The sequence below is a fragment of the Mobula birostris genome, chromosome 7 (assembly GCF_030028105.1).
Source record: "Mobula birostris isolate sMobBir1 chromosome 7, sMobBir1.hap1, whole genome shotgun sequence".
NCBI lineage: Eukaryota > Metazoa > Chordata > Chondrichthyes > Myliobatiformes > Myliobatidae > Mobula > Mobula birostris.
The window spans coordinates 91,622,405-91,643,910 of NC_092376.1; the positions used below are offsets into that span (position 1 = coordinate 91,622,405).

At 42.3% G+C, this 21,506-nt stretch overlaps 1 protein-coding gene across 1 annotated transcript in view; it reads left to right on the plus strand.

Moving 5' to 3' along the window:
• Positions 1 to 1,791: 1,791 nt before the first annotated feature.
• The window catches only part of LOC140200942 (uncharacterized), a 292,708-nt gene continuing 272,993 nt past the window's right edge, over positions 1,792 to 21,506 (plus strand). Inside the window, exons 1-3 of the mRNA XM_072264586.1 lie at positions 1,792 to 1,814; positions 10,486 to 10,843; positions 10,948 to 11,041. Coding sequence (XP_072120687.1) covers positions 1,792 to 1,814; positions 10,486 to 10,843; positions 10,948 to 11,041 — 475 coding nt within the window. The remainder of the gene's footprint in view (positions 1,815 to 10,485; positions 10,844 to 10,947; positions 11,042 to 21,506) is intronic.

The following is a 21,506-nucleotide window of genomic DNA, read 5'->3' on the forward strand; positions in this document are numbered from 1 at the left end:
CTTTACTCAAACTAATGCCAGTGCATCTAATTTCATCATCTCCATCTCAAATTACAGGTTGAATTCTATCATGAGCACAGCCTTCTAATCAAATCTGGTTCATTGCAGATCAACAAATATCTAGTGGGGTCAACCAGAGCTGTTCTAAAAATCCATCTCATAGGCATTCTACAAATAATTTCTCTTGGGATCCAGTGCCAATCTGATTTTCCCAGTCTACCTGCCCATTGAAGACCCCCATGTCACCATAACATTGCCTTTCTTACATGCCTTTTCTATCTCCTATTGTAATTTGCACCTCATATCCTGGCTACTATTGGAAGCCTGTATATTTAGACTCCCATCAGGATCTTTTTACCCTTGCAGTTTCTTAAATTTACCCACAAAAATTCTACATGTTCTGATCTTTTGTCACTTCTTACTCTGGATTTTTTTTTTAACCAGCAGGGTTATCTTTTGCCCACCTTTTTGATGGGATCTATACCTTTGGTGTGATCTTTCTACCGCAGCTCTGTGATGCGCATAACATCCTACTTTCCAGTTCCACACTGTCCTATAAGATCATGCACCTTATTTCATATTAACTGCAGAAAGCAATGCATAGAATGGCCACACAGTTGATACTGTTGTATGATCAAATTAGGTGAAATTCAAAGTGTAGAAAAGGAAAACTGGAGACGTTTTAATAAAATATATTTTGGCTGGCTGACCAATAGATTTTAAACCAGAGAAAGGGAAGCTTAATACAGCTGAAAAGCTTAATTTCAACATGATTGCATGGCAGCAACTGCCACATAAGCTTTAAAATTAAAAATCAACTGGATGCTGCAGGTGCAAGGAGGGATTTTTACTTAGCTAAAAATGAATTTCCATCAACTTATGAAGCAACCTGACTATTTTTAAATGCAGTACAGTGCAAGTTCTATTGCATATTCATCAGATGAAACTTTTTTTTACAGGATAGTTTAGAGATATGTAGTGGAGATATTAAAAAGAGGGTTCCATTGACATTAATTAGTCTTGTCCTTGTTATCCGCAAGAGGTGTGGACATGGATTCCTTGCAGATAACAAAGAATGCAATTTTTTTTTATTGACAATGGAGTATAGGAACAGACCCATCAATCCACAGTGACATCGCACATGATGTCAAATTAAACTAATCCCTTCTGCCTAAACATAATCCATATCCCTCCATTCTTTGGATATTCCTGTGCCTATTTGAAGGCTTCTGAATATCACCATAATATCTGCTTCCATTACAACCACTCGCAGTATATTACACATGCTTACCTGCTGCTCTGTGTAAAAAGAAAAATAAACTTGCCCTGCATGTCCCCTTTACACTTTACCCAACTTAATTTAAAGCAATGCTACTCTGGGAAAAGATTCTGGCTCTCTACCCTATCTAAACCTTTCAGAATCATACCAACTTCTAGCAGGTGTCCCCTCAGCATCTGATACTCCAGAAGAAACAATCCAAGTTTACTCAACCTTCTCTTGTAGTTAATATCCTCTAATCCAAACAGCATACTGGTAAACCTTTTCTGAACTTCCGTCAAAGCTGCCACAATCTTCCCGTAATTGGGCGACCAGAACTGCAAACAATTGCAGCTGACGTCCTGATTCCTAAATGCCAAGCCCTCATAAGTGTGTTGTATGTCTTTGTTACCACTCTATCTTTTTACGTTGCTACCTTCAAGTCTGTATGGACTAGGGCCCAAAATTACACTGTGTATCAATGCAATGTTTTTAACAGTCCATTTTGGATACTGTTGTGGGAGATAACCTCCATGGTGAATGCCACGGAGACCAGGTAACTGGCACTGAGCATGGATCTGTAGTGCAGAAGGGAAGGAGGGAGAAGAGGGACTGAATAGTCAGGGGAAACAGATGAGATTCCATGGATGTGAACGAGATACCCAGATGGTATATTGCCTCCCAGCTGCCAGGGTCAGGGATGTTGAGGAGGATAGCATCCACAGTATTTTGGAGGGAGAGCAGCCAGATGTCTTGGACCATATTTGTACGAATGACATAGAAGGAAAAGCAAAGTCTTGAAAAGAGTATTTGGGAAAACTAGGTATTTAAGAAGCTGAGAAGCTGGTCCCCCAGGGTAGTAATTTCTAGATTGCTGTCTGTGCCATGCGCCAGTCGGGTAGAAATAGGATGAAATGGCAGATTAATTTGTGGCTGAGAAGCTGGTGCAGGGGGCAGGGCTTCAGGATCTTGGATCATTGGAATCTCTTCTGGGGGAGATATGATCTGTACAAAAGTGATGGTTGCACCTGAACCTGAGGAGGACCCGTATTCTCACGGGCAGGTTTGTTAGAGCTGCCTGGGAGGGTTTAAACTAACTAACATGGGGCTGTGAACCAGAGTGAATGGACTCAGGATATGATGGATAGTTTAAAAGCAAAGTATGCAGTCAGACTGTCAGGAAGGGCAGGCAGATGATAGGAAAAAATTGCAGCCAGCAGGGATGCGAAATCAAAAAAAGTAGCAAATACAGTACTCAAAGTGTTATATCTCAATGCATGGAGTATAAGAAATAAGATGGGTGATCTTGTTGCACTATTTCAGATTGTCAGGTATGATATTGTGACCATCAATGAATCGTGGCTGAAGAATGGTTGTAGCTGGGAGCTGAATGTCCAAGGTTTTGTGTTGTATCGGAGAGATAGGAAAGTAGGCAGAGGGGGTGGTGTGGCTGTGCTGGAGAAGAATAGCACCAAGTCAGTAGAAAGATATGACATGGGATTGGAAGATGTTGGGTCATTGTGGGTTGAGTTAAGAAACTGCAAGGTTAAAAGGACCCTGACTGCAGTTATATACAGGCCCGCCAACAGTAGCTGGGATGTGGACCACAGATTACAAAGCGAAAAAGAAAAGACATGTCAAAAGGGCAATATATGATAGTCATGGGAGATTTCAACATGCAGGTCAATTGGGAAAATCAGGTTAGCAACGGCTCTCAAGAGTGTGAGTTTGTTGATTGCTTACAAGATGGTTTTTTAGAGCAATTTGTTGTTGAGCCTACTAAGGAATCAGCTCTACTGGATTGGATGTTATGTAATGAACATAGGGAACTTAAGGTAAAGTAACCCTTAGGAGTCAATGATCACAACGTGATTAAGTTCAACTTGAAATTTGATAGGGGGAAAGTAAAGTCTGACGCAGCACTATTTCAGTGGAGTAAAGGAAATTACAGTGGTATGAGAGAGAAGTTGGCTGAAGTAAGTTGGAAGGAGATGCTGGCAGGGATGACAGCAGAGCAACGATGGTGTGAGTTTCTGGGAAAAAATGAGGAAGGTGTAGGATAGGTGAGTTCCAATAACAAAGAAATACACAAATGGCAAAATAATACAACCATGGCTGACAAGGGAAGTCAAAGCTAATATAAAAGCAAAAGAGAGGGCATGCAACATAGCATAATTTAGTAGGAAGTCAGAGGATTGGGAAGTGTTTAAAAGCCTACAGAGAGCAACAAAAAGAATCATTAGGAGTGAAAGATGAGAGTGGATACAGGACCACTAGAAAATGAGGCCGATGAAATAATAAAAGGGGAAAAGGAGATGGCAGATGAACTAAATGAGTATTTTGTGTCAGTCTTCACTGGAAGGCACTAGCACTGTGCCAGATGCTGAATGCTGTGAGGTAAGAGAGGTGAGTGTAGTGACTGTTACAAGGGAGAAGGTGCTCAAAAAGGAACATAAGTCACCGGAAGCAGAGGAGCTGCATCCTCAAGTTCTGTACGAGGTAGCGTTAGAGATTGTGGAGGCATTAGTAATGATCTTTCAAAAATCATTGGACTCTGGCATGGTGCCAGAGGACTGGAAAATTGCAAATGTCACTCCACTCTTTAAGAATGGAGGAAGACAGCAAAAAGGAAATTATAGACCAGTTAGCCAGACCTCAGTGGTTGTGATGATGTTGGAGTCAATTAGTAAGGATGAGGTTATGGAGTACTTGGTGACACAGGACAAGATAGGATAAACTCAGCATAGTTTCCTTATGGGAAAATCTACCTGATCAACCTGTTAGAATTCTTTGAGGAGATTACACGTAGGATAGATAAAGGGGATGCAGTGGATTTTGTATATGTGGACTTTCAAAACCCTTGACAAGGTGCCACACATGAGGCTGCTTACCAAGAGAAGAGCATGGTATTACAGGAAAGTTACTGGCATGGTTAGAGCATTGGTTGATTGGTAGGAGATAGTGAGGGGGAAATGAAAGGATTCTTTTCTGGTTGGCTGCCAGTGACTAGTGGTGTTCCGTTGGGGTCGGTGTTGGGACCGCTTCTTTTTATGCTGTATATCAATGATTTAGATGTTGGAATAGATGGCTGTGTTGCCAAGTCTGCAGATGATACAAAGATTGGTGGAGGGGCAGGTAGCGTTGAAGTAACACTAGAAGAACTACAGAAAGACTTAGAAAGATCAGGAGAATGGGCAAGAAAGAAGCAAATGAAATGCAATGATGGAAAATGCATGGTCGTGCACTTTGGTAGTAGAAGTAAATGTTCAGACTTTTCTAAATGGGGAGAAAATCCAAAAATCTGAGATGCAAAGGAACTTGGGAGTCGTTGTGCTGAACACCCTGAAGGTTACTTTGAAGGTACAGTTGGTGGTGAGGAAGGCAAATGCAGTGTTAGTATTCATTACAAGCAGTCTAGAATACAAGAGAAGGAATGTGATGCTGAGGCCTCACCTTGAGTACTGTGAAGAATTTTGGGCTCTTCATCAAAGAAAAGATGTGCTGGCATTGGAGAGGGTTCAGAAGAGGTTCACAAGGATGATTCTGAGAATGAAAGGGTTATCATACAAGGTATGTTTGGATAACTCTGGGCCTGTACTCGCTGGAATTTCATAGGATGAGAGTGGCTCTCATTGAAACCTTTCAAATATTGAAAGGCCTGGACAGAGTAGGTGTGGAAAGGATGCTTCCCATACTGGGGAGTCTAGGACAAGGGCACACAGTCTCAGGATAGAGAGATGTCTATTTAAAACAGAGATGCTGAGAAATTTCTTTAGCCGGAGGGTGGTAAATTTGTGGAATTTGTTACCACAGGTAGCTGTGTAGGCCAGGGAGTGGGGCTGAGGAGGGAGAAAAGGATCAGCCATGCTTGAATAGCAGAGCTGACTCGATGGGCTAAATAGCCCAATTCTGCTCCCTTGTCTTGTGGTCTGATGGCCTTATCTGTATCTGTATAGTTACAGATATTCCAAAGGCTTTTTTTAATCCAATATGACTGCAAATAATTTAATATTAGCTAATATTATTAGAAAGCTCAGCAGAGAAGTGGGCAATACAGCTCCAAACATCTATGCTGATCACAATGCGTAACTTTGCTAATGCCCTTCATCTGCATTAGGCTCAGATCCTACTGCACTTTCCTCACCAATCTCCCTTTAAAGCAGGGTCCCCAGCCTGGGGCCACGGACCCCTCACTCAATGGTATTAGTCCATGGCAGCAAACAGGTGGAACCTCCATTGTATTAGCCTTTTCCACCTTCTCTGGCAATTCATTTCATATTACTTCTGTCCTCTCAATCTAAAAACGTAATCCTCAGATTTCCTTTAAATTTCTTACCTCTAACAGTACTTTAAGCATGTGGACTCCAGATTTAGACTTCCCCATCCTGGAAGAAAAAAGACTGTTTGCTTTATCCATTGTGTGCCTCTCATAATGTAATTAATGCACTCAATTATGTAAATATCTATCAGGTCGCTCCTCTGCATCCTCCACTGCAATGAGACTAAACCTAGTCTATCTGCCCTATCTATAGCCCTGCATTCCAGGCAACATTCTCAACAATATTTTGTTGCTACATCCACATCCTTAAGTGTGGCAGCCAGAACTGTCCACGATACAGGTGCAATCTAACCAGTATTTTGTGTGGCTGTAACATAACTTCCTAAATCTTGTACTCAATGCCCAGCCAATGAAGGCAAGCATGCTGAATGCTTCATTCATGACTCTCTCCAACTGTGTTTCCATTTTCAGGGAGCTATGAACTTACACCTCAAAGCATCTCTGTACATCAAAATTCCTGATCTCCCTGCCACTTACTCTATATGTTCTGCCTATATTTGATATCCCAAAATACATTTCTTCAAACTTGTCTCCACCTATCATTTCACCCAATTTTCCAGCTAATTTCTTTCTGGTTATCCTTAGACAAACTTCTTTACTATCTACAGCTCCTCCCATATTTGTAACTTTGGCATAATCAGATCACATCTGCTTTCATTCAAGTAATTTATGTATATCACAAACAACTAAGGTCTCAGCAGCAATCCCCACAGTACACACTTCCAAGTGCTCTTGACAATTTCCCTCTGCCTCCTGTCATCAAGTCAATTTTGAATCCAGTTTGGCAACACAACTTGGATCCCATATGATTTCAACTGGAAAATTTACCTGGACCTTGTTAAAGCCTTACCAAAGTCTATATTTACTATGAATACTACTCTGTCTTCAGTTTTCTTAGTAAAAAAATTGAAAGACGGGATCCCCCCCACACAAAACCATGCAGACTGTCCCAAATGTGTCTCTGCCTTTCCAAGTATATGTAATTACTCTTCATTAGAATTGTTTTCTGGTAATTTCCTTACCACGATGTAAGGATTACTGGCCTGGTGGTTTCCTGGTTTGTTTACACTAACCTTTTTCAATAAGGGAACAACATTTGCTATATTATGTCATCTGAAGCTATCAATGAAATAATCCCCTCCCTTCCTTCCCATAGCATCCTGGAATAGATCCCATCAGGCATTGGGGATTTAGCCACCTTAATGTATGCCGGTACCTAACACCCTTCCTGATGTAAGCATATTCTAGGATATCAACTCACCTCCCCCCATAACTCTCCAGCCTTCACATCTTTCTCCCTGGTGATAAAATGACAAGTATGCACTCATATCCCTGGTCTGACACACAGATTCCTCCCTTGATCCTTGAATGCTCCTACCCTTTCCCTTGCTGAACTCTTATTTGTAATATGTATATAAAAGTTATGATTATTCTCCTTAATCTGCTTGCCAAGGCCATTTCATCTCCCCTTTAGGGCCTCCTTGCTTTCACTTCACTTCTCTATCCCCCATAAACTTTAATAAATACGTTGAAATCATTAAAAAACCTAAAGTTAGCAATATTAGCCAGTGAACTACGTCAAAGTCTGGAAGTCACATGATTCAGCATGTGACTCTGAATGCTGGTTCCCATGGTCCCATCCACTGATGGGGCCCGGCTTCTTGTGCTCTTTCATTTACTGGGTGCTGAGTTCTCTTGCTCTCTTCCAAATTGGAAGGACTCTGATTCCCTCGCGCCGTTCATTCACTGGGACTTGGCTCTCTTAATTCGTTTAAACTCACCTGATAATATTTCCCCCACTTCCTTGAAATATGAGTGGAAAATGTATGATTCTACTTTGTAACATCTTGAAAAACATTTATTAAAAGTGGGTATTTACACAATAGGCTTTAATTAAATTAAATACTCTCCCCCACGCGCAAAACAAAATTGCACAAACGGCAACCAAAAAAACAAGCGAAAACACAAGAATATAAAACAAAATGAAAAGGCGTATTTCAGTAAGGAACAGTTCAGCTCAGTGTTTATTATTTGCAGGTGGCCCTGATTCAAAAATTTCCCAAAAGTAGTAAAAAAAGAGCGACCGGAACAAGAACTAGAAGCTAGAACACATCATAAACCTGAATTAGAGTCCAAATCTACAGCCTGCGTTGATTAAACCTTGCTCCAGTGCCATCTGCCAACAGCATTGTGGGAGAGAGAGAGAGATCACTCAAACGCAAGAACCTTCCCTCGGGAGCAGCGAGAGAGACCACGACTACACACACAAGGTTCTGCAGATGCTGGAAATCTAGAGCAGTACGTGCAATGTGCTGAAGGAGTTCAGCAGGTCAGGCAGCATCTAAGGATGGGAATAAACAGCTGATGCTTTGGGCTGAGACCCTTCATCATGAAGGATCTTGGCCTGAAACGTCAACTGTTTATTCCCTGAGCTCCTTCAGCACATTGTATGCATTAACCCATAATTTTACATACTTCAAATATGTCCTCTCTCCTCTCAAACTCCTTCAATCCAGGGAAAACAGACTTAGCGTCTCCATTCTCTTCTCATACCTGAAATGATCCATCCCAAGCAAAATCCCTGGAAAACCCCACTGATTTCAGGGAAGACTTAGGATTGTTATGAGGAAAAAGAGGTAAATTAATATTTTATTCTATTTCACTTTATTATTGTTAATTGTTAGTCCATTTAGAGATATTAGAAATAGACACACTTATACTTTTGTAGCCGTAAAGGCGAGGAATGAAGCTTTCCCAGGTAAGACATAGGAGCAAAATTATTTTTCTTCTCAACCCATTCTTCTGTCTTCTCCCCGTAGTCTTTGATGACCTTACTAATCAATAGCCTGTTGGTCTCTGCTTTAAAGATACCCAATGACTTGGTGTCCATAGCTCTGTGTGGCAATGAATTTCACAGTTTTACCATCCTCTGGCTAAAGAATTTGGCATCTCATCTCTGTTCTAAAGGGGCATCCTTCTATTCTGAGGCTATGTCCTTTGGTCCTGGACTCCCCCGCTATAGGAAGTGTCCTCTGCATTTGTGTTGGGCACGTGGCCAAGTGGTTAAGGTGTTCCTCTAGTGATCTGAAGGTCGCTAGTTCGAGCTTCAGCTGTGGCAGCGTGTCTGTGTCCTTGAGCAAGGCACTTAACCTCACATTGTTCTGGTGTCTGTGCGAGGAGTAGCGCCCCACACAGACTTCCAATCTGCGACTTGTAAGGCATGAAAATGCCCAACGCAGTCCTCTCATAGTCTGAGCCAACATTCCCTCCTCCCCCTCCATATGTACTCTATCTTGGCATTTTAATATCCTATAGATGTCAATGAAATCCCTTTCATTCTTCTAAATTCTAGTGAGTACAGGCCCAGAGTCATCAAATGCTCCTCAAGCATTAATTTTTCATTCCTCAGGTCATTCTCCTGGATCTCTGGATCTTCCCCAACGTCAGCACCTCCTTTCTTGGAAATGGGGCCGAAAACTTCTCACAGTACTCCAAATAATTTTTCAATGTAACAATGAAACAATAAATTATATTTTATTTTTCATTTCATGTTAGTACATTCAGTAATTAGTTAGAAGGTATAGGGTAGTGTAGTGGTACAGTACAGATGACCCAGGTTCAATTTCTGATGCTGTCTGTAAGGAGTTTGTACCTTCCCCCCGTAACCACGTCGGTATCTCCCAGGTGCTCCAGTTTCTTCCCACAGTCCAAGGACATACCAGTTGGTAGGATAATTGGTCATTGTAAACTGTCTTGTGATTAGGCTAGGATTGAATTGTGGGATTGATGGTTGGTGCAGCTTGAAGGCCGAGAAGGGCCTACTCCACACTGTATGCCAATCAAGATAGATTGATCTGTTTGCCATATGTAGTGGAAAGTGATACAGTAGTATGCACCTCTCTCAGGAGAATCCAATTACTTTTTGTATCAATTTTTATACCTTTGGCACCATTATCAAAGGTACACCTGTTGTCTAATCCATAATGTATTTGTCATATTGCCTTTGAAAGTACAATGATGAGTCTTGGGATATTGATTCAGTGATTCAGTACTGGCTTCAGACAGTAAGGAGAGCTTGCCATTCATGGATGCCTTTATCTATAAATGTCTGTTATGGGCTGGCTTCAGACAATAAGGAGAGCTTGCCATTCATGGATGCCTTTATCTATGCTACCCTTTTCTTTCTGGATGTTACAGTCACAGATCTTTGAGGTCCTGATTGTGAATTGGAGCAATCCCAGTGGTTGCTGTAAATACTGAGTAGGTCAGACAACATATCTTCTAAAGCTTTTGGGAATACTAGATTCCCGGATGCTTTAACAAGATTAGCCCTTGGATTCAGAGCAGTAAGGATAAACAAGGAAAGGCAGAGGGTTGCGTCCTGGTGAATGTGTAGCTCAGCAGGATCTCATACATTGTCACTACTTCAGAGACCCACTGACATCCCAAAAGGGGCTGACCCTCCCCAAATATTACAACATTTATAAGAGAAAAGCCACTATACAGAGAATGGCAAATTGAAATATAGCATAGCATTAAACATCATAGTTACTATTATTAACTGGCTTCTTAGTCTCAAGGTCATCAAAACAAAAGGCAAATCCCTTTTTCCATGGCAAGTTATAGTGAGAATGAAGATAACTGTCACATCCAATCAATTAAGATCATTCCAAAATGATGAAGAAAGAAAGGTGTTGTAGGCAATAAATAACACAGAACAAGATTGGCTGGGCAAGTTGGGGAAGTTATATTTGAAGGGAGGAGTCTTCAAAGGAGGTGGAGTTTGTATTAGGAAGAAAGTATCTTGCCGATCAATCATTGTTTAATTACAGTTCAAACTGTGCAGCTGTATAATTGTGTGCAAATGCAGAACTTGAAAACTTTACAGAGAAAGTCAACTTTCAGCAAGTGGCAACTATGTGAATAAATGTGAAGTTTGCCAAGCTGAACGGACTATTGTGCTGCAGTGGTTGAAAAGTGGATTGAAGATCAAGATGTTACAACAAAGGAAAGAATACCACACAGAACACAGAAAACTGATTTGCTCTGCCTTCATCCTTACTTCTGCAGTTTTCTTGTTGGCCTACATAACCGCAGTAACTCTATGCCAAGTTTGTGCACTACAAGCAGAAATCTCAGCTCTAAAAGAGGATTTGGGAACGTACAGGTTCCAAAGGGATTACTTACAAGCATTGATGAGGATGAGCAAGGGTGTTTCAACCAACTGGAACACTTCAGTAAATCAGGTACAGCTAATTAAATCCAAAAGAATTGCAATTGCTCAAACCAGATCCCTTACCATCTGTTGTCATATGATGAATATTTTAAAATTGTATGTTTTGCTTTATAGGTCAGTGAATCTCTTGAGAAAAACATGCACAACAGGGAGAAATCAACAGAAAGAAAAAGAATATTTCGAGGAAGAAGATCCCTTCTTGAACAAGGTTTGTGTGTGCGCATGTGAGATAAGCTTTGGATTTATTCTGTATTCAAAAATTTGCATTTGTGTGGATTGGCAATTTATGTAACAGCATTGTCTAAATGTTGTGTTTTAGCAGAAGACTTTTTGTTAGACTTTATTTAGAATAAACCACATTATATTGGAATCAGAACCTCACCCATTTCCAGATATGGTCTCTTCCCCATTTTACCCTATCAGGTTTTTTTTAAGTGTTTAAGGAACCTTCAAGTATATGTTTAAAATAAACTAGATATTATTACAAGCTTGTGGAATATGAATGATTCAGCTAGTGCAAATAAAGTGCATAACATTCCTATTGTCTCCAGAGAGCATTGTCCTGATCAAGATATTGCTTATCTGAAACAAATAGTCATACCACTGGCATTACGATGCATTGTATTGTGCCATGGAAAGTTAACTGGTAGTCTGAAATATGATTCAGAGCTTTAAAGTGACTATGTCCATAAAACTGATTGATTAGTACCTCTCAAGATGGTTCTTAATGTACATTAAGAAACGTTATTCAGTCGATGTTTGCTGACTTTAATTGTGAAAAATGTTTTTGAACTCAGATTATACTTGACAAAATAGAAAATTCTACCAGAGAGTAATAGTCTTAGTTCTGTTTATTTTTAAATATAGTAGTTCCCCATTGTGAAGTTCAAAATACTTTTCCCTTATTGTGACTCAACAAAACCCTGTAATTCCCCCTGTAGTCCATGGTACTTTTCTAACATTCCAATAAAAATATGCAGTGCCTTGTAAAAGTATTCAACCCCCAGACTTTTGTTCATGTAAATGAGTGTTACAACCAGAGGTTCAATTTAACAGAGAATTTTTATTTGTGAATCACATATGCCTTTTTCACATTTTTTTCACTTTTTTTCACAGTAGAGCACAAAAATCATGAAAAACTGAACTGTCAGTTCAAAAATATTCATCCCCATTTGCTCAGTGCTTAGTTGAACCACCTCTCGTAGCCAATGCAGCCAGTAGTCTTTTTGAATAAGTCCTTATTAGCTTTGCACAACGTGATAAAGCAAGAATTGCCCATTCCTTCTTGCAAAATTGCTCAAGCTGTGCCAGCTTAGTTTGGGGTAATGTTGGACAGCAATCTTGAGCTCTTTCGAGAGATGTTTGATCAGGTTAAGGTCAGAACCCTGACTGGGCCACTCAAAGATACCAATTTCTTCATTTGAAGCTCTAGCAGTGTGCTTTGGGCCATTTTCCTCTTGAAAGATGAACTTCCTTCCCAGTTTAAGCTTTTTGACAGAGGTTGTCAGGTTTTTAATCCATGCACTCTCTATATCTTAAAAACGCAAACACGAGGAAACCTGCAGATGTTGGAAATTCAAGCAACACACACAAAAGGCACTGGTGAATGCAGCAGGCCAGGCAGCATCTACAGGAAGAGGTACAGTCGATGTTTCGGGCTGAGACCCTTCGTCAGGACTACGAAGGGTCTTGGCCTGAAACGTCCACTATACCTCTTCCTATGGATGCTGCCTGCCCTGCTGTGTTCACCAGCACTTTTTGTGTATGTCACTCTCTATATTGAGTAGCATTCATCTTCCCATCTATCCTGATCAGATTTCCAGTTAAATCCTGCTGCTGAAAAGCATATCCATAGTATGATACCTCCATTATACTTTACAGTAAGGCTGGTGTTACCTGGCTGATATGCAGTATTAGATTTCCGCTGCATGTGTTGAGGCCAAAATCTAATCTAGTTTCGCCTGACTACAAGACCTTCTTCCACATCTTTACTATATCTTCTAAGTTACACTTTGCCATGAATTTTATCTCCAGTTGCAGCCAGTGATTTCTGCAGCTCACTCAGAGTGACTGTTGGCTTCACAGTGGCCTCGTTTACAAGAGACATTCTGCTCTGGCAACTAGGTGTAGAGGGGTGGACTGACCTAGGCGTGGTTTCATATTTTTTTTCCACTTTTCACGACTGCACTGAGCTCTGAAGTATGTTCAGTGCCTTTTCGATGGTCTTGTACCCTTAGCCGGATTATGTTTCTCTGTTAGAATTCCCCTGACTTGTCTTGAATGCTCTTTAGTCTTCATTTTAGTATGGTCTGTTGAAAATTCACCATACTGTTCGACCTTACCTAGAGAGAGGACATTTATTCTTATAAATACATTGAAAACAGATAATCTAATTTTCTACATCAACAAACACAAGGAAATCTGCAGATGCTGGAAATTCAAGCAACACACACAAAATGCTGGTGGAACGCAGCAGGCCAGGCAGCATCTATAGGAAGAAGTACAGTCGATGTTTCGGGCCGAGACCTTTCGTCAGGACTAACTGAAAAAAGGGATAGTAAGAGATTTGAAAGTGGGAGGAGGAGGGGGAAATCCAAAATGATAGGAGAAGACAGGAGGGGGAGGGATGAAGCTAAGAGCTGGAAAGATTGGAAAAAGGGATACAGAGCTGGAGAAGGGGGAGGATCATGGGACAGGAGGCCTAGGGAGAAAGAAAGGGATAAATAGATAGATAGTTAAATAGATAGATAGAGGCTGGGGTAAAAACGGGAGGAGGGGTATTAACGGAAGTTAGAGAAATCAATGCTCATGCCATCAGGTTGGAGGCTACCCAGATGGAATGTGAGGTGTTGTTCCTCCTACCTGAGTGTTGCCTCATCTTGACAGTAGAGGAGGCCGTGGATAGACATATCAGAATGGGAATGGGACGTGGAATTAAAATGTGTGGCCACTGGCAGATCCTGCTTTCTCTGGCAGATAGAGCGTAGGTGTTCAGCGAAACGGTCTCCCAGTCTGTGTTGAGTTTCACCAATATATAAAAGACCACACCGGGAGCACCAGATACAGTACATCACACCAGCCGACTCACAGGTGAAGTGTCGCCTCACCTGGATAGACTGCCTGGGGCCCTGAATAGTGGTGAGGGAGGAAGTGTAAGGGCAGGTGTAGCACTCATTCGGCTTACAAGGATAAGTGCTGGGAGGGATATCGGTGGGAAGGGATGGGGGGGACATCAAATGGAAAAGGGAGTCGTGTAGGGAGCGATCCCTGTGGAAAGTAGAAAGGTGGGGAGGGAAAGGTGCTTGGTGGTGAGATCCCATTGGAGGTGGCGCAAGTTACGGAGAATTATACATTGGACCCAAAGGCTGGTGGGGTGGAAGGTGAGGACCAGGAGAACCCTATCCCTAGTGGGGTGGCGGGAAGATGGGGTGACAGCAGATGTGCGTGAAATGGGAGAGATGCATTTGAAAGCAGAGTTGATGGTGGAGGAAGGGAAGCCCCTTTCTTTAAAAAAACAGTTCCCCTCTACCACCACTCTCCTCCATCTAGCGGAATTAGTCCTTACTCTTAATAATTTTTCCTTTGGCTCCCCCCACTTCCTCCAAACTAAAGGTGTAGTCATGGGCACCCGTATGGGTCCCAGCTATGCGTGCCTTTTTGTTGGCTTTGTGGAACAGTCCATGTTTGAGGCCTATACTGGTGTCCTTCCCCGACTTTTCCTTCACTACATCAACGACTGCATTGGCACTGCTCCCTGCACGCATGCTGAGCTCGTTGACTTCATTAACTTTGCTTCCAACTTTCAACCTGCCCTCAAATTTACCTTGTCAATTTCCAACATCTCCTTCCCCTTTCTTGATCTTTCTGTCTCTATCTCTGGAGACAGCTTATCTACTGATGTCTACTATAAGCCTACGGATTCTCACAGCTACCTAGACTATTCCTCTTCTCACCCTGTCTCTTGCAAAAACGCCATCCTCTTCTCGCAATTCCTCCGTCTCCACCGCAACTGCTCTCAGGATAAGGCTTTTCTTTCCAGGATGAAGGAGACGTCTTCCTTTTTTAAAGAAAGGGGCTTCCCTTCCTCCACCATCAACTCTGCTCTCAAACGCATCCCTCCCATTTCACGCACATCTGCTCTCACCCCATCCTCCTGCCACCCCACTAGGGACAGGGTTCCCTTTGCCCTCACCTATCACCCCACCAGCCTCCGGGTCCAACATATTACTCTCCGTAACTTCCGCCGCCTCCAACAGGATCCCACCACCAAGCTCATCTTCCCTCCCCCCCACTTCTGCTTTCCGCAGGAATCGCTCCCTACACAACTCCCTTGTCCATTCGTCTCCCCCATCCCTCCCCACTGATCTCCCTCCTGGCACTTATCCATGTAAGCGGAACAAGTGCTACACATGCCCTTACACTTCCTCCCTCACCACCATTCAGGTCACCAGACAGTCCTTCCGAATGAGAGACGACACTTCACCTGTGAGTCGCCTGGGGTGATATACTGCATCCGGTGCTCCCATTGTGGCCTTCTATATATTAGTGAGACCCGACGCAGACTGGGAGACTGTTTCGCTGAACACCTACGCTCTGTCCGCCAGAGAAAGCAGGATCTTCCAGTGGCCACACATTTTAATTCCACGTCCCATTCCCATTCTCATATGTCAGTCCACGGCCTCCTCTACTGTCCAGATGAGGCCACACTCAGGTTGGAGGAACAACACCTTATATTCCGTCTGGGTAGCCTCCAACCTGATGGCATGAACATTGATTTCTTTAACTTCCATTAAGGCCCCTCCTCCCCTTCTTACCCCATCACTTACTTACTTACTTATTTATTTATCGATCTATCTATCTGTCTATTTATTATTAAACTGGTTTAACATATTCAAAGACTTGAATAAAACTTGAATGATGGCCTCATTTTATTCTATTTCATTTTCAGGATTTGGGTATCACTAGTAAGTCCAGTGTTTATTGCTAATCCCTAAGTGCCTTTGAGAAAGTAATGGTGCTTCTTGAGTCACTGCAGACTATTTGGTGAAATTGCTCCCAAGGTGGTGAAGCTGATATTTCCATGACAGGCTATTGTGCAGTTTGAGCAGAAATCTGAACGTGAGCTGTATTCCTGTACAGTGCTGCCAATCTCTTTCTTGGCAGTGGATGTAGCAGATTCCGAGAGTTTTGTTGGACTAGTGTGGGCAATTAACTGGTGATGGGCTGCAGTTATTGTACGCTACTGGTGAAGGGAATGAATGTTGATTGATAGGGAGCTTTGTCCTGGATGATGTAGAGCTTCTCAAGAGCCTTGGTGCTGAATTCATTCAAGCAAGTGGAGAGAACAAGCCTCATTGTTTGTGCCTTGTAGATGGTGGAAAGGAGATGGATCAATAGACAATAGGCAATAGGTGCAATAATAGGTCATTCAGCCCTTCAAGCCAGCACCGCCATTCACTGTGATCCTGGCTGATCATCCGCTATCAGTATCCAGTTCCTGCCTTATCCCCATAAACTTTGATTCCACTATCTTTAAGAGCTCTATCCATCTCTTTTTTGAAAGCATCCAGAGACTTGGCATCCACAGCCTTCTGGGGCAGAGCATTCCATATATCCACCACTCTCTGGGTGAAAAAGTTTTTCCTCAACTCCGTTCTAAATGGCCTACCCCTAATTCTTAAACTGTGGCCTCTGGTTCTGGACTCACCCATCAGGGGGAACATGCTTCCTGCCTGCAGCGTGTCCAATCCCTTAATAATCTTATATGTTTCGATAAGATCCCCTCTCAGCCTTCTAAATTCCAGTGTATACAAGCCCAGTCACTCCAATCTTTCGACATATGACAGTCCCGCCATCCCAGGAATTAACCTTGTGAACCTACGCTGCACTCCCTCAATAGCAAGAATGTCCTTCCTCAAATTTGGAGACCAAAACTGCACACAGTACTCCAGGTGTAGTCTCACCAGGGCCCTGTACAGCTTGTGACAAAAGAACCAGTTATCAGAAGATTGATGCCGATAGGAGGACAATGGGGGAGCCTTCAAGAGATGGTAATGAGAGATGAGAGGGATTAACGGAAAGGAGACACAGTTCCGAGTATTGTCAGAGACCGGGGCTTTGAACCCTGAACTGTTTGAAGTTTGATGGACAGGTGATACCCCAGCAGGAGGATAAAAAGGGACAGGGTCGCTAAGGCAACAGACACACGACTCCATGAGATAACGAGACCCTGAAAGCGGTGTGCCCCCCCCCACCCCACTAGTTGGTGGGAGTTTTGGAGGGCTGGTCGTGGGACCAGCCATAGACGCACAGGGTAGAAAGGTACGGATCGGCGGGAACCTGGTGTGTGTGTCCACCCTTGCCTGAGTACCGGGTTCACCGCAGAAGAACGATCGTATCTGGAACGGAGGGGTCACATTCGGTGACCTCGGAAGACATTACAAAGGGCTCGCCCGAAAGCTGACTGCAAGGAATATCAAAGGTCTGTTTGGAATCCTATTTGAATATTCATTCATTCTCTCTCTCCACCTCCCCCCCGCCCCCAACGGCACAACAGTGATTACTGTGAACTGAACTGAACTCAATTGAACTGAACTTTGCGTCACTTGAAACTGGTCATTTACCCCTAGACGGCGATAGGGCTTGATTGATCCTATTATCCTAGTTCTGTGTACATGTGTATTTATCATTGCTGAACCGTTGCATTTATTATCCTTTTGTTTAGAGTACTGTGTTGCTTATTTCTTTAATAAAACTTTCTTAGTTCCAGTAATCCAGACTCCAACTAAGTGGTCCATTTCTGCTAGTTTGGCGACCCAGTTACGGGATACGTAACAGGCTGCAGAAGGACCTCTTTGCTCTTATACTCAATTCCCCTTGTTATGAAGGCCAGCATGCCATTAGCTTTCTTCACAGCCTGCTGTATTTACATACTTGCTTTCAGTGACTGATGTACAAGAACACCTAGATCTCATTGTGCTTCCCCTTTTCCTAACTTGACTCCATTTAGATAATAATCTGCCTTCCCATTCTTACCACCAAAGTGGATAACCTCACACTTATCTACATTAAACTGCATATGCCATGCATCTGCCCACTCACCCAGCCTGTCTAAGTCACACTGCATTCTCATAACGTCCTCCTCACATTTCACACTGCCTCCCAGCTTTGTGTCATCAGCAAATTTGCTAATGTTGCTTTCAATTCCCTCATCTAAATCATTAATATATATTGTAAACAGCTGCAGTCCCAGCACTGAACCCCCTGGTATCCCACTGGTCACCGCCTGCCATTCCAAAAGGGACCCGTTAATCGCTACTCTTTGTTTTCTGTCAGCCAGCCAATTTTCAATCCATGTCAGTACTCTGCCCCCAATACCATGTGCCCTAATTTTGCCCACTAATCTCCTATATGGGACTTTATCAAAGGCTTTCTGAAAGTCCAGGTACACTACATCCACTGGCTCTCCCTTGTCCATTTTCATAGTTACATCCTCAAAAAATTCCAGAAGATTAGTCAAGCACGATTTCCCCTTCGTAAATCCATGCTGACTCAGACCAATCCTGTTACTGCTATCCAGATGTGTCGTAATTTCATCTTTTATAATTGACTCCAGCATCTTTCCCACCACCGACGTCAGGCTAACTGGTCTATAATTCCCTGTTTTCTCTCTTCCTCCCTTCTTGAAGAGAGGGACAACATTAGCTACCCTCCAATCCACAGGAACTGATCCTGAATCTATAGAACATTGGAAAATAATTACCAATGTGTCCATGATTTCTAAAGCCACCTCCTTGAGTACCCTGGGATGCAGACCATCAGGGCCCGGGGACTTATCAGCCTTCAGACCCGACAGCCTATCCAACACCATTTCTTGTCTAATATAAATTTCCTTCAATTCATCCATTACCCTAGGTCTTTTGGTTACTATTACATCCGGGAGATTGTTTGTGTCTTCCCTATTGAAGACAGATCCAAAGTACCTGTTCAACTCGTCTGTCATTTCCTTGTTCCCCATAATAAATTCACCCGCTTCTGTCTTCAAGGGCCCAATGTCAGGAGATAAATAACTTGCAACAGGATACCCAGCCTCAGTCCTACTCTTACATTTTGTGGATGGTCCATTTTGAGTTTCTGGTCAATATCCAGTCAAAAGATACTAATGGCGTGGAATTGAATGTCATGGATGGATATTTATTCTCTTTACCGATGGAGATAGCAATTGTAGATTGGCAGACTAGTTTATTATTGTCACATGTACCAAAGTATAGTGAAAGAATTTGTGTTGCTACCATATATAGAGATCATTTCATCATATTAGTACATTGAAGTAAAAGGATAGAACCCTTTAACCCTTTTGCCTTAGCAGTGAAAGTGTGACTTATTGCTTAACAGCTTATACCTGAATGTAATGGTCATACAGAATTGAAACACACCATATGGCCATGAATTAGAGGCCAGCTTTTCTCAAGCACTTGCTCAATGGCCTTCAATGCCATGACAATTCATATACTTTTCTAGATACTTCCTAAAGGCTGTAAGTGAGCCTGCTTCTGCTATTTTCTCTGGCAGTGCATTCCAGGTACATACTCTGGGTGAAAAAGGACCCCTCAACTCCCCTCAAAATTTCTTTACCCTTCCCCTAAACTTCTAGCTTTATTCACCTCTGATCAGTGGAAAGACTTCCTCCAGGCTACTCTATGTATTCTCCTTACAGTTTTATATCGTCCAATCATGCTTCCCCTTAAATTCCTTTGCTCCAGGGAGGAGAGACCTAGTTTCTCCAGTCTCTCCTTATAATGTAACTAAGACAACATCCTAGACAACATCCGAGTGGATTTCCTCTGGACTTTCTCCAGTGCTATCATAACCTTCCGATCATGTGATGACCAAAACAGCATTCATTACTCCAGCCAAGTGCTGACCAAAGTTACATAAAGTTAGAACATAACCTTCTGCACTCAAAGATGTAATGAAGGCCTCCTTCTGAATCACATTATGTACTTGCATTACCACTTTTCGGGATCTATGATCTTGCACCACAAAGTCTCACTTTCCTTCAATATTCCCAATAACCATTAGTATTCCCAAAATGTATATTCGCACACTTATCCGGATTTAAATTTTCTCAGCCCATTTCACCAAAACATTGATAACACTCTGTAGCCCCACTACCTTCCACGTTGTCAACAGCTACATCAATCTGAGTGTCAACTATAAACTTATTGATCAGGTCACTTATATCCACCTCCAAATTACTGATGCATATTTCATCAATAAGTGCCCCTGCATCAATCCCGTGGAATGTCATTAGGCGCAGGTATCCAATCACAACTCTCTGCCATTGTTTTCTGTCTGTTTTGGATCCAATTTGCCAAATTGCTCTGGATCTTGTGAATTCTAATGTTTGGACCAGTTTCTCTATGGATCTTGTCAAAAGCCTTACTGCAGTCCACTTAACCACATCCACAGCACCACTCTCATTAGCACATTCTATTACCTCCTCAACAAATTAAATCAAATTGTTCAAATGCTCTTGACAAAACCATGTTGGCTATGTCTGATTAACCCTGCCTTTCTAATTGGTCATTAATCCTGTCCCTTAGAATTTACCCTCCAGTTATCTGCAACCTCACTTGTGGTCAGTGAGGGTGTAACAATCTCCGCAAGAACCCCAGCAATCTCTTCCATTTTCTCCCACAGAGGCTGAGAATAAGTGAAATCTACCTTTAAACTTGCAAAAGCATCAGGTACCTCTTCTTTATTGATGGAGAATTAAGTGGTTTTCCCTTCACTGAGTTACCCAATTACAAAGTCATTTTCATTTATGAGTGCCAATGAAATGCATTCATTTAGGACCTCACCAATGCCTTCTGGCTACACACACTAATTTTCATTGTCCTTTTTTATTGGTCTTATTCTTCCTTGATCATTCCTTTGCTCTCACTGTGCTTCCAAAATGCCTTTGAGTTTGTGGTAATTCTGCCTGCCAGTGACATTTCATGACACCTCTTGGTCTTCCTAATTTCCTTTTTAATGTGTATCCCCACATTTTTATACTCCTGATAGGCATCCCTGGTCCTTAGTTCTCTGTACATGATATTTGCTTTGTTTTTCCTCTTTATCCAACATGTAGCATACCTTGACAATCCAGTGTTCCTTGTATTTGGCATCCTGGGCAACAACATCTTCGAGGGTCATTATGGGCCCAACGTATTGATGCAATCACGAAGAAGGCACAACAATGTCTGTAATTCATTAGAAGTCTGAGTAGATTTAGTATATCACTAAAGACTAACATATTTCTTCCGAAGTACCATGGAGAGCATTCTGACTGGCTGCATCACTGCCTGGTTTGGAGGCTCCAATGCACAGGATCAAAACCGACTGTAGAGGTTGTCAATTCAGACAGCTGCATTACATCCACAAGCCTCTTATAATCAAAGACATCTTCAAAAGGTGATGCCTCAAGAATGCGACATTCATCATAATGACCCCTCACCACCCAGGACAGTAGAGTGGGAAAATTATCGGAAGGTATCCTAAGAGACCAGATATGAGCATTTGGAAAGACAGGCATTGATGAGGGATAGTCAGCATGGCTTTGGTTGTAGTAGATCATGTCTGACTAATCTTATACATTTTTTAAGGATGTCACTAGGCAAATTGTTTGA